A 17,908-nucleotide genomic window follows, 5' to 3' on the forward strand; every position below is an offset into this window, starting at 1 on the left:
GTTTTTCCAAGAGTTTTATTGGCTTCCATGAGTCAATCTTAATTCCTTACAGCTGTCTAGTCATCTCTGAGTCTATGCATGTTTCTCTCAAACATGACATTCTTTGTAATATAATCAATTTCCACTTGTGTCAAGGAGAACAGATTCTTAGTGAACTTATACAAATAACAATATTGCCATGAAAATAAGAATACTCAGAATTTCTGAATTCTAATAGGGAGAATAAGATAAATGTTTTAATTCTGCTTAAGTCTTGTATGATTTTCCCATTGAAGTGGGTGCCTCAATCACTAAGATTGTGGAAGATAGACTCCGGGTGGGAAACACATTTTCTATTTCTTTGCCACTGTGAGAGCATCAGCCTTGTGGCAAGGGAAAGCATTAGTCCATCTGGAAAACATGCCTGCAGCAAATGAGAACATGTTGATAACACATACTGAATGGCAGTTGAATGAAGTCCAGCTTACATATACTATGGTGGACAAAGGAATGCAAAAAACGAAAAATGGGGTTTGCCAGGGAGCCAGAAAAAGCCAAGCGGCTGTCTTGGATTTCCCAGAGCTCTGACTGTTCGTTTTATTTACAGCCATGGTTTACCCGCCTTAGGAGCAGACTGTTGCTTCCGAGGGCATCAGGATGATAAAAGTCGGGCAATGAAGGGTTAGTATTGCAAAAGCAGAATGGACTTCATCCACAGGTGCCACAATCTTTATAGATTTTCTCTCCGCTGCGGCAGCATTTTAATACAGAAGGTTAGCTTTTACTGTTGAGGTTCAGTTTTCTTAAGTACTCAAAGACCTGATTAAGAACATAAAATTGAGAAAATTATTTTGATAAAACACAGAATTTTTTGCTTTCTAAGCAGAACACTTTTTACAGTATCTTATCTGCTGCCAATCAGCAGAATAAGAAAATTTTGCCCTTTTAGCAGATGAAAGGATATTAAGTTTTATCACGCTGTTGATATTGAAGCTTATTTTTAAAAACTCTTCTAACAAATTCATTTAATCACACTCAGCTTGATCACACAAAATTTCTTTCTCAAGATTTTTTTCATAAACTTTTTACATTTTTGTCCCCTTTAGTTTGTCTCTTGTTCTCTTACTCATTTGAAAAAAACAGGGCAAAGTTTTTTCATTTCTCTTAACAAAAACACATCTCCCTATCTCATATCTTTTTTTACGCTAAAACATACCTTATTTTTCTTGTTTTATACACAGTTGTTTTCTCTATTACTGTTCTTTGTAGCTTTACTTATATTAGAATGCTTAACCTTAGAAACTTTAATTTCTGTTGAAAACTAAGTAATAAGCAATTGTAAACCATCTATTACACCAGTATTCTTTAGAGTGATAACTTCTAGAAATATGTATTTTTGAATAATAGTCTTTTAATGTGGATATACTAACAGACCCAATTAATTTTTTTTAGTTTTTCCACAATAAGAAGCAAAAGATAGGTAAACCTGTGTCCAGTAATCAATGTTTCATTATTTTGCATTATTTAGAAATGATAAAGATATTCAATGACTAGCCATTATTTTTTTATTTGTATTTTTCAATTACAGTTGTTATTCAGCTACTCCACCATCTTGACTGGAAGCTCCGCCCTTCCTTTATCATTTAATTTAGCTAGCAAAACTCTGAAGTCTCAATTTACCAAAGAGATTTAAGAAACCATTTCTAAGTACACATGAAATACAATTATTGCTAAAGAGTACCCCTAATAAAAACCTTTTTATCCTACTTATATTTATTTTACTTGCTTGTAACAATTATGTTTCGATTCCTTACAAAAATTTAATTATACTGAGTTTTCCTGCTGAAAAATTTTGTAACAGAGATAATAAAAACTTATTTTTTTAACCCCTTTCTCATTTAGAAGTAAAATACAGCTCACTGCCAGTGTTAATTTTACATAAACACGCTCTTTGAGGCTGAAGCAAATCTGACTGGTTTTCAATGTGAAAATAAAATATAAAAACTGTTCTTGGAGATATTTCTAAACAGAACTACATCATCCCTAATTTGCTTCTTTGGGTATATAGTTTTAGCTCAGGGGAAAAGACCTTTAAAAAAAACCCTATTAGGCTTTAAATCTTCAGCTTCCAGTTTTGCCAAATTTCTGATCCAAAAGTTATTTGAAGTTAAATCCTTTCATATATCTTGTCAAGTTTCATCTGAGACAAAAAGTAAACCTTTCTGGTGGTATCGAACCATTCCACGGACTCAAGAGGGTACAAAGGCTGTTCCCTTCCAGAGTCGTCCCCTCTGGGAGCCAGCACATTCCATGGAGGCAGAGAGCCATGCCAGGCCAAGGCAGTAGCTATCCCTGGGAGCGAAAGGGATCAGTAACCAATTGGTCTGGACTGGATTGGAGAAGGAAAGGACACCATGAAATTTTATTTCTGTCCCTCACTGGGCTCAGGAGGTAATCCACTGAAAAAACTTCTAAGGATCTTCCCTAGGTTTAAGAAATTCTCTAATTATAGCCCTTATATTGGCCTTAGAACAAGGAATGAAAGATATCTGAAGACAATCGCCTTAAGGATAACATCATTCTTATAGTCTCCTGTTTTGAGTACCCTTTATCTCTTTAATTTTTCATTACCCTTTGCTTCAAATCTTTCAACGAAGCTATTTTTAAAAACTTTTTTTTCAACTTACATTACTAACTTTACTCTCCATTAGGACTTTATCAACACGTTGTGGTTTTACAGTACTGGGTAAGAGAGTTGTTCCAGCCAGACATAATAATAACTATTCCCATAAATGATTCAAGTAAAGTTGGCATAACTTCTTTACATAAAGCCTGTTTTAACATTCTAATTTTCATAATCTTATCAATCCTTACATTTCTGTATTCTTTTAATCTAATTGTAGCCCAAGTCAGGGCTTCACTAATGGGTTTTGGTACCACAGTTCATGGAATTCTCATTTCAAGGAGTCCTGGAAATTTATCTTTTCTACCTTCTCTTTTCCCCACTCTTCTATAAAAAGGCTTCGGGTCCCTAGCAAGGGGTCAAGGCAAAGACTCTGGTCCTTTTGTCAATTTTTAACTCGATTAACCAGCCTGGCTGCTGCTGCCCCAGGCAAATTGTTGGTCAGGTTTCTCCTAATATCTGCCTTCCAGCTTTTTAAATTTCTCCAAACTGGGGCAACTAGAGCAGACTTGTTTGGGACCTTTTAATGTTGGGGGACCATCAGGAGGTTAATGTGGCCCATTCAGCCTTTGGTAGTATTATAGTAAAATCTTTGTTTTAACCCATCAATTTCCATTTTGTTTTATTTCTCCCATTTTTGTAATGACTACCTAAAGATTTCCATCCTATTAGGATGAGTTCTATGACTCTGCTTTCTGTTTTCTCTTTCTTTCACCCTTGTCAGTATTTTAAAATAAGTGTCTTGTTCTGTTTGATTTGGAAGCCCTTGCTGTTAAGTGTACTTTCGAATGATCTAAGTGGAACATTCCTCATAATAGCCACTGTAATTTTAGATTATAATTTCCTTGAGGGCCGGCAGCAGTTTGCTGGGACCCCAGCTGTAAAAATGGAGTTTGGCCCTCATTTCTATCTGGCCATGTTTTGAAGCGTCCAACCTTACAATTAACAAAGTTGAGTTCTTAGGATATAAACTTTTTAGGTTGTTTTTTAGTGAGACTTTGACATCCTTTTTATTTCATTTTCTTTTTAAGTGCAGGACAATTTTACTTTTAATGTCCTGGACTTCTTTTTGTATTTTTTTAAATATATATCTGCAAGTGTCTGAAGGCAAATAGGAAGAGGTCTAAGTGGACTTTGATTTTTGTTCTAATTTCTGTCCTTCCATCTCATTATTGTAGTCTTAATGACTAGCCATTATAACAATGAGAGCTCTGTAAAAACATTTTTCTTGCTTGCTTTTTAAGTTAGAAGGTTTTTTCAATTCAAAAGATCCATTGTCTGACCTCGATGAGTAGGGTCTTAATAGGAACTCAAACCAATAAGAACTATGGATGCAAGAAGCATCCCCCAAAAAGGGGATGGTGGAGGCCAGAGGAATAAACCTATCCTGACATATAACAAGATGAAAGTAGAGACGTCAGAGACAGAAAAACAATTCACAAAACCCATGAGTACTTGTACCAAATTACCAAGAGTGGCTAAGCCAAAGAAACTAGTTTTATGAGTATTTTCTCCTAATCTAAATTAGAAAAGGGGAAAGAAAACATTTATCACTCTGCTTCCACCTACCTCTGCAGGTGGAGATCCGGAGTGTGCCCTGCTAGAATGCTTGCTTTTGCCAGCACGTGCTAGAGGCCCCAGGGGCTTCCTACTAAGCAGTCTCAGGGTGAGCAGTGCCCAGCTGGCGAGGTATCCTGCTCCCAGTGCCAGCTCAGGATGGAAGGAACTTTCCTCCATCCTCAAGGTTCTGTTGTCTGGTCTAATAATTAAGTCTACATGAGACTGATTAACAAGAGAATACCAAAGTTAATTGTATACATACATATGGGAACCCCGCGCATGAGAGGTTCAGAAACAGGGAAAATGAGGTCCGTATGGCTTTCTGTACTAACAGTGAGGTAAGGGCCTTGGGGCTTCAGAGAGAGTCACTCACTACAGGATAGAAGAGCAGATGTTAGTAATTAGATGTTCGCCCTGCTATACAGATGGGCCATAAAATTATTTCTCATGATAACTCTTATAGGCAAGGCTGCAAATATAAATTCTTCAAGTAAGAGGTCAACGTTTCTCAAGAGCTACAAGGTATCAGTTGCCTTCAGCTCAAAATAATTCATATACCAAAGTGACACATCTTGGGGAGGTATAATTGAACAAATTGATAGTGTTATCAGGGTCTTACTTGGAATGTCATATTTCTGAAGGATTCTCATGTAATCAACTATGATAAGACACTTCTCATGGAACTAAGTTTGACTTTATGGCGCCGTCAAAGCTCTCCTGGGAAAACTGGCCTGACTCCTAGTTACAGGGTACCAGCCCTATAGATGGCAGGGAAGGTCACTTCCTAGCATGCCAAAGAATTTAAGATATCTGGGGGACTGGAATAAGAGAGGCGAGAAACTGAATATACAAATGGACAATGGCAGGATGATGTATAAAAATAGAACTTTAACCCATAACTTGCAGCAACCTGCAGAGGAAACCACCTGCCTTATCTATGATAACCAGTCCAAGAAGCCAGCCTGCTACATACATCAGGCTTACAGGAATTCAACTACTATCTTTGGTGACAATCCAGGAAGCTAAAAATAATAACTGTAACAATCAGCTCCAAATGGCCAGGACTTGTTAACATAACTTAACAACTTCCCTTTTTTTTGTCCCTGCTTCCAATTTAGGACCACCCAGAGAAAGTCAGACATGTACCGCTAACCAGTCACATAGGGCTCTCTGCTCCTAGTCAGCCACCTTTAGCTGAGGCCCCCTTCACCGATGCAAAGCTTTCCCACTCTTTGCCTGCCTTTGAATCTTTTCTGAATGCAAGTGTCTGAATAAGTAGCTTCCATTATTTTCACAGAGAAATTCATTCACATTTATAGGGATTAGAAGTGGATCCTGGTAGAATTGCTTAGATTTGGTTTCCTATCCTCAGGATAGCAAATAATAGACATGCTTAAGGTCCAGTCTGAGATCCCTTATGAAAATTTCCAGCAGAAGTTGATTTTGTGGCCTTGGTAGTTTTTCAATATTGCATGGCTCTAAATTTGTGAAAGAAACATAAGGAGGCCTAGGTGGTAATTAACACTTGCTGCACAGATACGAACGACCCTACCAATCTAATGAGACCAGCCTGTTTTTTTTCTCTCAAGGAATAATTTTTGAGATTATTATCACAGGCAAGAAAACTGTCAGGAAAAATTGTGAAAGCTTTTAAAATGCTCTCCCACCCAAATAACTGGATGTTCTGACTAGAGCACCCTTTTTAGTTTCCTTTGCTTTTCTTTGTCTTTGAGCTATTTTACATCTCTAAGTTACAGAAAACTGATGCTAATGCAATGATTTGTCTGCAGAAATGCCAGTGAATTCTGCTTAGTCGACATCCTTGTGGATATTGACCAGTTTTGCCTCTGTTTGTAAATTCTCTTCAGCTTTCATGTTGCCCAGCAGGTATGGGTCTTTGATTCCTTTGAATGGTTTTAACATCTTCCTGTTTCCCCCATTAAACATTGAGTTAAATAAAATGTTTAACATGTATTCATTTAATTAGGGAGGGGGAAATCCACCTTTTCCAAATGCATTATTTTTCTGAGGAGTGCACACTGTGGACCAAGCCTTAACGAATCTGGAGGCTTCACTGTAATTAAATGACAAACTTTCATTCAAGGGTCTTAAGATTTGCAACTTTGGGAGTACACCAGGCAACACTCACGGTGTTCTGAAGAAATGAGAAAAGTTGAGGATTCTTATAGTAAAAAGAACATACTTGGGAAGAATCAGTTCTGTATTCTTAATTTCTGGATTTGTCCAAGATGGTGATCTTCCAGATGTCATGTACATTCTTTCTTAAGTTCTTCAGAGGGTTGTATGTAGAATTGATACATGTCCAGTCATCAATACATAACTGAAAAGTTCAAAATTTAAGTCCTCAGGCTAGTTAAATAAAGGTGATGATTTGCTTCCTGCTGGCACTGAGGACCGTATCCATATAAGAATTCCACAGAGAATTTCCCTTCTGTCCCTTGTCACAAGTTTCAAACCTTACAGGTTGTATAATGTAACCTTTTGGAGTCTGCTTTTAACTTGGACTAGTGTTAACTCCTTCATGCAATAAACTGAAAAGAGCTATGCTGTCTAGTCTTGCAGTCACTTGACAAAGGTCAAGCAGTAGGTGCCTAGCTGTGGCCAGCCTGAAACAAAGCAATAAAGTGATGTTTCGTCCAAACGCAGAACCCCAAGATCACAGACAGCTATGTCCATCCAGGATCTCCTCCATTCTCCCTCTGCAGAGTTCCGGGCCCTAGGAGAGGATCACCAGCTGACCAGCCTTCTCTGAATAACGGGAAGAGGCTGGGGTAAGACAGTTGTGGCAGCTGCACCACTGGAGGGAGCCTTTGGCATTAGAGACCCCTTGGTGCCTCTAACCTGTTCGCAAGTGCCTAGCGCAGCCACCGTCCCTCTAGTGGGGGAAAAGGACATCTGGCTTGCCAGCAAGGTCTGTTTGACCAGACATGTCCTTGCTAGTTGATGTCCAAACACCACAGTGTGAGGCCAGCCTTCTATCAGAGTTGAAGTTTTGACAGAGAACAAATTTCAAATTGATGTGTAAGTCATGTAGCTAGTTGTAGAGCTTACAACGTCCTAGCAACAGCTAGCTGCTCAGTGCCATGTGAAGTGACAAGCTGGTGTTTGATTTTTTTTTTTCCCTTCAGTTTGTGTTAGGTAACATATTTAAGCCCTTATTTAAATAAAACTTGTTTTCAGACACACAAAAAAATCTATCCCTCATGTTTTGGCCCATTGTGATTTAAGTAATTTTGTTAGCTTGGCTGTGGTGACTCCATTTTGTTTCTTCACTCTTTCCTCAACACGAGGGCCCAGGAAGGTGAACTAAAACTGCCTGCCCTGTCCCAGTCTTCGAGGTGGCACCTCCTCTTCCGGGTCCCCAGTCTGGATCAGCTTCCATGCTCCATATCTTTATTTTTTATCTCTATATAAAAACACCTGTATCTTTATAGACATGTAGATATACCTGTAAAAATAGATATATATAGCTTTTCCTGGTACGCAGCATGCACTATAAATATTTGATGGCTACATTAATGACTGGGTATTTAAAGCAGCACACACTTTTAAAAATGACATTTATAGTTGTATTATTATTTTTTTTTGTAAATAAGCTTCCTTGGGGCAGGGACCTGTGAGTCATTTTTACCATTGTTTCTCCAGCTCCAAGCACAGCTGAACCAAGTTCAGAATGCTTGTCGATTGATGAGTACCATGCTCAAAGTGCCACGGCTGGTTAAGTGGGCCAGGGGTAGGTGGGGACTCCCGGCTTCAGTGTACTGTGCTCTCTTGTGCAATGCTGAGTGACTGTGAGGTCTGCATGGTGCGTAGTTAGGTGGGTGTGGTGGGGAAAACACAGGCAAATCTGTGTTGGCAAAGGGAGGTGGCCCTGCCAAGGGTTTATCCTCATAAAACCTTCGGCCTCCCAAGGTGCCCATATGCGCTTGCTGCCTCCCCGTGGCCTGAGCCTCCACACTGACAATGTGGGATAGTGCTGGGCTGGGCTTTTGTGAACTTTTTAGCTCACTTGGGCGTTTGGTGTCCAGTGTGTAGGTGAGACTCATACGGGGATTGGAGTCTGAGTAGACAGGTGAGCTTCCCACTGTGTGCTCACTTTAGTTCTGGCAGGCAGGCCCCGAGGTGGGTACCCCAGCGTAGGCAACTCTGCAGCTGTTGGGCGTTCCCTGCCCTCACTGACCACTCTTGGGTCTCAGCCTGGTCTCTAAAAACTGGGGCATAAGTGCTTTTCTTCCAGGAACCTTGTGGAGATTGGAGGGGAGGCAAGCAAAGGCAAGCCTGGCACGGATATTGTCAATAGCTGATGGTGGTTATGAGTAATACATTTGTTATCTCCATAACCTAGAACCCTCTACTGGGGGGGAGGAAAACGGGTGTGGCAGGAGCTTGGAGCAGTAACTCATCAAAAACCTCAGTCTCAGGCTGTGCCATCACAGGCATGTTCCCTAGAGCTGGGGGTGTCTTGGCTGTGACCAAACCTGATGACCAGAGCCTTTTTCAGCGGGAAGGCGGCGGGGGGCGGGGGGGATGTCTCTGTTCCCCAGTTCTGCCCACTTGGCCATTTCCCACTGGATCTAGAACTAAGGGGTGATCAGTTCTTAGCTGTATGAGTTCTCCTTGCTGTCAGCTTTGGTTAGGAACTGGAGTTTGGGGGTGAAGCCATGGCTGACTTGGAGCCTCTGAGGTTTTCAGGGGGTGACTTGACCCATTGTCCTGGTACCACCCACAGCCGACACTGACTTGTTGAGTTTATTCTTAAGTAATAGAGGAATAAAGCCAGAAGTGGTTGGAATACAGGCTGGCGCTCCAGTGGACTTTCGCACACTGTTTTCTCATTCGATTCTGCATTTACTAGGATACCGCCACACCAGGGTATTCACCACAGTTCCGTATTTAATGGTGGAAAAAACTGAAAGGATAAATGTCCAATAATAGGAGGTTTATCGTATTTTGGTGCATACATACAGTTAGAACAGGGTTTTCAACTTCAGCACTATTGACACTTGGGCTGTATAATTCTTTGTTGTTGGGAGCTGTCCTGGGCACTGGGGACATGGAGCAGCCTCCCCGGCCACCACCCACTGGATGCCAGTAACACTTTCCCAAGTTGTGACAGCCAGAAATGTCTCCAGACACTTGCAAATGTTCCTTGCAGGTCAAAATCGCCCGTTTTAGAACAAACCATCACAAGAGAATATTATATAAGCATTAAAAATTTTTTTGAAAAATATCAATTGAAGCAGAAAAATGATCACAATTTGGTGAATGCAGAAGACTGAAGGTCTGCCTGAGGATGCGGGTGTGGAAGGAAATCAAATCCGATGTTTGTGTGAATTATCTCTTGAGTGCTGTCTCTCCCTTCGTGGGTTTCTGAAGTTATTTCTTGAGCAAATGTGGTGGGGGCCGAGGCCCAGGGTCTGCCCACTGTCCCTTTACCTTGGCAGTGACTCTGCAGACACGGTTTGGCTTCTGTACCTCTTTTCCTGGGGGTGTGTTCTGTTTTGCTCTTTGTGCTAATCTGCTAAGGGCCTTTCCTCTTGCCTTGCGGAGGGCCCGTGGGTGAGCCAGTGTCCTGTTGCTTCCCTGTCTGTCCACATGCCCCCGAAGTCCTTTGAGCTTGGTCCCTTCTCCTCCCAGACGCACCCAGTGATGTGCGGGCTCCACCAGGCTCCAGGAGGGTTGCGGTGCAGCCTGTGGCCATGAGCACCTGCCAAGCCATGCGGGTGCCCAGACGGGGAAGTAAGTGGCAGTGCGGAGACCGTGCCTGTCCCAAGCGCGCGCGTGCGCAGCAGGCTGCAGGCCAGACACGCCTCCATCGGCGCAGGCCTCGTTCTGTCCTCCACCGCACGTGGTGGGAGCCTCGCTCTTCCTTCCTGGTGTTGAGCGGGTGGTTCTGCTGTTTGCGTTTTACCTCCTATGTATTTAGGAGCCATATGGAATTGCCAAATTTGATTGTTTTTGCCCTACACAATGACCTCATGTTGTGTGTAAGCACACATATACGCCAGCAAATACATTTTAAGATAGTATTCTTTTGAGGCTGTTCTGCAGAAACTTTTGTTCAGTCTATTTGAACATCTCTCAGATGCACATACACAGAGGCACATACAGATTTCTTGTTCTTTTTTATGGTTGTATATATTCCATTTTATGGACCTAATCTTTTAAACTCAATCCCCAGTTGCCTTTTTTCCGGTCAGTTGTTTATGATGGGTTATTTAGTTGGAACATGTGCCGTGTGGAAACTTCAATCTTTTCTATAATTGTCATATATATTATTTCTCTTTCATTATAAACATTTTACAGGAGCTTTTTCCATATGAACAGTTTGTTTTATCTGCCCATTGGGGGCCTGTGGAGAGAACGGGCCTCCTGGCTGTTCCTTACTCCCTAAACTTTATCTTCTCATCCACTAAGTCAGCCTCAACACTACTCTGCCTGCTTGTCAGCATGGTGTGCGGAACAAGGAGATATCACGTGAAGCTCTGATTACTGCCGTACACTGAGGGGATGGGTTGTTGTTGGATGGAATAGTTGTGTTAGTGGCCCTGTTACTGATCACAGTAATAATAAAACAGATTTCCCGAAAACCTCTATGTACACTTTACTAGCTAAGTTTATTCTTGTAAGAAACTTACTAATGTGTTTACTTAAAAAGTGTCGGTGAACCAGCCTGCCCTCCTTGCCTGGGTAGTGAGGTCTTAGGATTATGAGCTCAGGTGGGAGAGTGGACCTTGGAGTTGGAGGGTACTCTCAGCGCCTTGGCAAGTCTCTACTGAGGGGAGCGGCAGAGCCTACTCACTGGGCTGCTGCCGGTGTCCCATGACGAGGGTGGCCACTGTGGGGCTGGGGCACTTTGGAGCCAGGGCTCAGGACAGTGTCCTGGAATTCTTCCTGAGAGTCCCACAGAGGGATGTCCCTGCAGGACCAGTGCCCACCCTGTATGTCTTTTGTCCTCTTGCAGGCTGCTGCCTTGGACACCTGCAAGCCAGAAGCTAGTCGAGCTGCCAGCTGCCTGTGCCATGGATCCCAAGGTCAGACGCTTCTGGAGATGGGCAGAGGGGTGAGGGCAGCTGAGGCCAGCCCGTTCTCCGTGTGTGCAATGTGGACCCAGCCCAGCTGGTGTGAGGGTGCTGCAGGAGGAGCCACACAGTCCCAGCTGGCTGGGGCACAGCGACCAGAAGAGAAGGCCACTCTCGTCTCTTATGTTCTCCCTGGCCTCTCTTTTCCTCTCCCAGTCTCTGTGCAGCCTTCTCCCTTCATCTGCCTGGCTGCAAGGAGCCTTTCTGATTTGAGAGCAATTTAAAAGCTATAGAGTTCTGTGCAGAGGTCACCCAAAGGTCATATAGCCTGTCCCTCTGCCTTCAGCAGCATGGTACCTAAACTGTACTTTGTCTGTATTTACCTTTGAATGAACTTGGAAGGGAATATCATAGCATATCTAATCAAAAGATCTTTATTCATCTGCTTGCTGTAAGGCTTTCTTCTTCTCTCCTTTGCCAAGCTCTATAATGTCTTTGAGGCCCCAGCCCCAGGGTGGTTCCCTGCCCACGCTGAGTGCATCAGCCTTCTGCTGTTCCCACCGGCCACCCGCCACAGGAGAGATCTGCAAAAGGCTGAGGGTTTGGTGGTTAGTAAACTTGGAGGCCCACAATTTCTGAATTTCTGAGCACATAGCAGTACCTGGTTCCTGGAAGGGTCTCGATAATGTCGTGTTGAATATCCGTTTAAAGGACGGAACCACTTGGTAGCTGGAGGGCCAGAGAGCGTTGCAGGCTGAGCAGAGACGCTGGTTGCCGAACAGAAGAGACTTCAGCAGCTCCCCTTTTTGATAAAGGCCTATTCAAAGGCCAAAATGCTCTTCCGTTTGGTGCCCTTTGCGCCTGCCTGTTGTCCCTTCCAGCTCACAGCCAGCTCTCCCCTCTTCTGCATTCTTGAGGTGTGTGCGGGTTAGAGACCACGCTGCCAAGTTATGCTCATGCAGCCCCTCAACTTTAGGAGCACTCTCCCCCACGTCGTCCCGTCCCTCTTGACAGCCCTTCCCTGCAGCCAGGTGCCTATAATTTCTCCCAGTTATACCCAGAGGGTTCCCCTCCCCTTCAAGGTGAGAAAATTGAGACACAAGTTGCCCAGTGTCCACAGGGTCAAGGTTCACAGGGAAACACTGACCAATTTTAGCTGACATGGTGGAGTTTGGCCTCCCCCCCACCCACCTTCAGAATTTTCTTCCTGTTGTAAATTTTTCTTACTTTTTGTCCTTGATTTTTTCCTTAGTTTTTAAATATTGTGGTAAAATGTACATAAGGTAAAGTTTACCATTTTAATCATCTTTAAATGTACAGCTCTGTGGCATTACGTACATACACCCTCCTGTGCCACCATCACCACCATGCGTCCCAGGACAGTTTCCTCTCCAACTAAAATGCTGTCCCCATTAAACACTCATTCCCCACCCCCTCACCTCAGGCCCCGGCACCCCCGCTCTACCTTCTGTCTCTGTGAATTAGACGACTTCCAGTACCCCACAGAAGTAGAGTAACATAGTATTTGTCCTTTGTTGTATGGCTTCACCTACTGTAATGTCAGTCTTGGGTTTCACATTTTTTACAAGTATTTGTATTGTACTGTTTCTCCATATTGTATCACTCTTCTTTGACTTTTTTGATATTTAGAAAAAAACCAAAATTTTTTGTTTGTTTTTCACTGCTTATTTGGTGCTCTTTTAGTCAGCTTTGGGCACCAGGGTTATTCCAGTTTATCAAATACATTGGATAGCTTTCTGTCTTTTTTTCTGTTCTGGAACTAATTTTACAGCATGAGAAATTTTTTTTTGCCTCCTTTAGATCAATTTTATAATATTTCCAGGAAGACTTCCTAAGTCTTAATCATTTAACATAGTTTTTTCCTATGACCTAGAAGGATCAAAAGAGGCCATAGTTCCATACTCAGCTGGTCACAAGCTCTGCTTTTTGAGGGGTTAAAGACTGTCTTTTGTACCTACTGCCATTTTAACAGTCCAGCCTGTTCATCAAAATGGAGCCTGTCCATACTGCTTTCCAACCAGCTGGCACTAAACATTGACTTCCTGGGTCCTCTACTCTTGGCTTCTGGACCTGTCCTCCGATAGAGGACATCCTTTCCTCCCCCGACCCCCCGCCACCCACCCCCTACCGCCAGTTCTGTTCTTTTGCATGGGAAAGGCAGAGATCCCTGAACTGGTGTTTGGTAACCTGATCTGGCATAGTTGGTGGCAACGACTGCTCAGCATCCAGATTCTGGACACCTGTTTACCAAACTCTAGATCAAAAGGAAGTCCTCTGGCAAAGACTGCCTGTAGTGGTTCCCTAGAAGTGTTAGAACATCATATGGTACGTTGAGAGTTTTACCTCACAGTTCTGGAGATTAGAAGTCTGAAGTCAAGGATCAGCAGAGCTGGTTCCTCGTGCGGACCTGAAGGGGAGTCCGTGCCGAGCCCGTCTCCTAAGCTTCTGGGGGTGGCCGGCAGTGCTTGGTGTTCACTGGCATGTAAACACATCACTCTGGTTTTAGTCTGCCTTCATGGAGCATTGTGCCTGTGCATCTCTGTGTATAAATTTCCCTCTCCTTTCTCTCATAAAGATACCAGTCATTCATTGGATTTAGAGCCCGCCTAATCCAATGTGACCTCATCTTAACTAATTACATCTGCAAAGACCCAATTTTCAAATAAGGTCACATTTGTATGTACTGGGGGTCAGCACTTGAACGTTTCTTTTCCTGGAATGCAGTTCCCCCATCACTGTCCCAGCCTTCCTTCCTTGTTTCCTAACCAGGACATCTCCATAAAGCAGAAATGGAACATGTTCCTGAGTTTCTAAGCCATCTCATGCCCCTGGCCTCACTAATGATTCGGCAGTAAAACTTTCATATAGCATTTTTCCTCTTTTTTTTTTAGGAGTAATTTCTTTTTAAGGAGTAATTTTGGAGAAGTAAAATCTAAATAACAATGTATAAGCTCCTATTCTATGGATTTTATTTATTTAAAACAATTTACCCCCTAAAAACTTACCTAAAAGTTTTCTAATTTTTCTAGTGAAAAATATTAAGGATTTAGAAGATAGACACAAATTTTACCTGCACCTTCATTTTCTTCTGCTAACCTTGTACCACCTATCAATTTTGCTTTGCGTTTTTCTGGGAAGGTCTCAGTATTCCTGGCTTTTCAGATGATTCCTTCTTTTATCCCGGGTCTTTAATTGTTCTAAGCACACCTGGATGCTGATACTACAAGTACACACCTTTGTTTACCAAGAACACTATCCCAGGTGCAGTCAGCACACCAGAAATGTGCATCCTGTCTCCTATAGCACAGAGGCCTGAACTGAGCTACTGCCACAGGGCTGCTCATAGATGGAGAGCTGATGGGCCAAGATCACCAGCCCCTCTGGGTGGAGCAGTAGACATCCTCATGGCTCTCTGTGGGTTTTACTTAAGGCACATGCTTACCCAAAGTAAACCAAGCCTACCCAAGGGTAGATAGTATCTGTTGTGGTCACTATTACCCAGTATTTATTGAAAACCTGCTGTTTGCGCAATACCATCCTAGGCCCACAAAGGAGATTTGGGGGAAAGAATGAGCTTCTACTTCTGCATGCTTAGTCAGTAGAGGTGGGCTTAAGTTGGTAAAAGGCACATGGGAGTTGGCAAAAGCATGTGGATACAAGGATGGCATCTAAATGGTATTTACTTGACTCCCCTAAAACAGCCTTTGGAGCTTCATCCCAGCTAGTTGGTAGGATGTGCAGCAAACGGTAGGTAACTCCTTTGTGTCGAACCCGAACTTTCTCTTTGGCATCTATGAACAGGCGCTGCAGACTTGGCCTCTGCCCACTGAGACTTCTTGCAAGAGTTTTTATGCCCACAGGGTTTATTCAGATCTCTTGGGCCAGCGAGGCTACTTCAGGCCCCCCTGCACCCAGAGCCACTCTGCCAGCTCGGCCACAGGAGGGGCCCTGGCCCTGGTCCCGGTTCCCGCAGGTCTCCCTGACTCCCCCTTCCTCCTCAGGTCAGCAACGGTGCATGCCTTCAGCAAGAGCACATCACAGACCTCCTGGTGTTTGGCTTCCTCCAAAACTGCTGCAGCTCCAATTTCCACCAAGAGCTGCAGGCGCTGGGCCACGAGCTGCCTGTGCCAGCCTGCCTGCGGGAAGACGATGACGACGAACTGCAGACGGATGGCAGCCGGTGCAGCCGCATCGTCCGGGGAAGCGACGAGACAGGTGGGCATCTGGGCCTGGCCTGCTCTGCTTTGCTGTCGCCGTCGATGTTTAGAGAACCTAAGTGCCGGAAGGGATCTCTGGGCTCAGTCTCCACGTGCATAGTTCCAGGCCATCATACGTGTGTGTGTGTGGTTGTGTGGTTGGTACTTGGTCACGCCAGTGGAGCAGGCCTCGCTGAGTTTTCAATTGGTTGAACCTACTCAGTTTCTTTATAACGGTTCTTCGTATAGCACTTTACACTTTGATTTTTACATGTGTTATGGCTTGTAATTATCCACAAGATAACAAGGGCATTGAAGTATTCTGAACCTTATTTCCAGATGAGGAAACTCAGGCCCAGAGAAGGATAAATGACGAGCTCTAAAAACAGCTGCGGGGCTCGGCTGAGCCAGGACCCGGGTCCGGGCCTGCCTTGCTGGGCCCGCTCATGCTGCCACTGCTGCGCTGCCTCCAGGTGCATCAGTGTTTAGACTTCCTTCACTTTCCTCATCCTCATCCTGTGCTGTCCTCCAACCTCAGTTTTTACTGCTTTTAGCCACTGGCGCTGCCTCCACAGACAGAGACAGTGCTCTGCGGACGGCTGAGGGCGCAAGGCTGGGGAGTATGTTGAAGTTCAGCCACTTCCAGATGATGGCCTGGAACAGTGGTGTTGTGTAGTGTGCACACTGGAAATCCATGAAGAATTTTTTCAAAATGCGTGTGCCCTGAGCCCTACTCCAGCTGCCTGAACAATTGTGTTCTAAGGTGGGAGACGCTGATATATGCCCTGGTCGGAATCACTGCCCTCAAAGCCTAAGGAGACGGAGGACCTGGACCCCAGGCTCGCTCTAGCAGCAGCACTAAAATCCTGCTGCCCTGAAATCTCCTGACATAGTAGGTTGCACTGCCCTCTGGTGGCCTTGGGGGAGACCAGCAGCTGATCCAGCCTTCGAACCTCCAGCTCTGTCTTAATTCTGGTGGATGGGGATCTGGCAGGATTTCCCCACTGGCCAGGGTGTGCCGAAGACCTTATCTTCCTTAGAATCCAGCTGGTGTGTCTTCTGGCTGACCCTAAACAGGGATAAAAGCACCTATCCCCCTTTAGGGAAGGTTTGAGAAGGGGGAGGCGAGGGGGGGTGGTGAGGGGTGGGGACAGGAGGGAATAGCTTTGCTGTCAGAAGCTGCTACAGAAATAATTATAACCAGAGGCTGTCCCCTAGGCTGTCTTTTGCTCTTCTGTACTGTCCCTTGTCTTCAGACTGCAAAGTCATTTGCAAAAGTGATTATGGGGCTGTACAGTTAACGTCACCCTCTGGTATAAAACTGGCATGTAGATTAAATACCTGACAAGATTTGGAAGCAAAAGGGAAAGTAGAGGCTCTAACCACCAGAGTTTCATCAATGAATTAATTCACTCAGCTGTACACAGATGACTCAGCCGCGACCCCTGAAGTTTTCAGAACAGGGCAGAAAAGGGTAGGGAAGTTAGTGAGGCAGAGAGTCAGTGCTGTTGGAGTTAGGGAGAAGATGGGTGCTCTGTTCTCTGTAGGAAATCAGGAAGAAACGTCGCGGCTGTGACAATCGAGCTGGGCCAGGAAGTGGGGTGCAGTTTTGGTGTGGAAATTGGGGAGAAGGAATGGCATTAGCTAAAGAAAAACCCTGAAGGTAGAAAAGCCAGGGCCTGTGAAAGGTACTATAAACAATTGAGTTTGCGTAGAATGTTTGAAGGGCATAGTGGAAGTCCACGGTGATTTGCAGCTGGGCAGTGACTTGTCACTTAAGCGGAGGTGTGTGTGGAAGGTGCTGAGTAGGGGAGTGATGTCTTATCGTAACCACATGCGTTGTCAGCGCTGTAGTGCAGCACATGAAACACCCAGGGCACAAAATACGAAAAAAATACAAAATAAAAAAGGAACGTTCAGAGCACAAAATACAAGGAGGTACTGACTCCAAGATCACACAAGCTCACTTACGCCTCTTAACAGTGTCCTGAGTCTTCACCTAAGTGCCTTGCTGGCCGAAGCATATTGCGGAGATGGACTGGAGGGCAGTGGGAGCGGGGTGGGGAGATACCCTAATTATCCAGATGTGAGGTAATGGAGAGCCTGCACTGGGTGGTAGCAGCAGGAGTGGGGTGGAGAGACAGTTGTGTCTTTGCTGAGATAAGAGCTTCCAGTTGATGGAGGATGGGTGCAGTGGCAATAGCTAATCTGGGGTGAGGATAACATTTCTGTCCTGGGGAAATAAGCCGGGGGGAAGTTGCAAGCACAAAAAATATATGAGATTTAATGGGAGAAATAACAGTAGGAACTAGGTACAGAATTTGTTCATTTACTCATTCATGCATGCAGTTTATTGAGCACCTACTATGTGCCTTTCATTGTTTTTGGTGCTGCGTAGTTGGCAATAAACAGAATGGATGTAAAAG

At 44.1% G+C, this 17,908-nt stretch overlaps 1 protein-coding gene across 2 annotated transcripts in view; it reads left to right on the plus strand.

Moving 5' to 3' along the window:
- Window positions 1–17,908, plus strand: part of BID (BH3 interacting domain death agonist) — a 36,986-nt gene that overhangs the window by 12,913 nt on the left and 6,165 nt on the right. For both annotated transcript variants that reach the window (XM_036236859.1, XM_036236858.1), the window contains exons 2-3: window positions 11,208–11,277; window positions 15,288–15,501. In XM_036236859.1, the coding sequence (XP_036092752.1) occupies window positions 11,266–11,277; window positions 15,288–15,501 (226 nt within the window). In that variant the 5' untranslated portion in view covers window positions 11,208–11,265. The remainder of the gene's footprint in view (window positions 1–11,207; window positions 11,278–15,287; window positions 15,502–17,908) is intronic.

Source organism: Rousettus aegyptiacus, unplaced genomic scaffold (genome assembly GCF_014176215.1).
Source record: "Rousettus aegyptiacus isolate mRouAeg1 unplaced genomic scaffold, mRouAeg1.p scaffold_m13_p_2, whole genome shotgun sequence".
Lineage (NCBI taxonomy): Eukaryota > Metazoa > Chordata > Mammalia > Chiroptera > Pteropodidae > Rousettus > Rousettus aegyptiacus.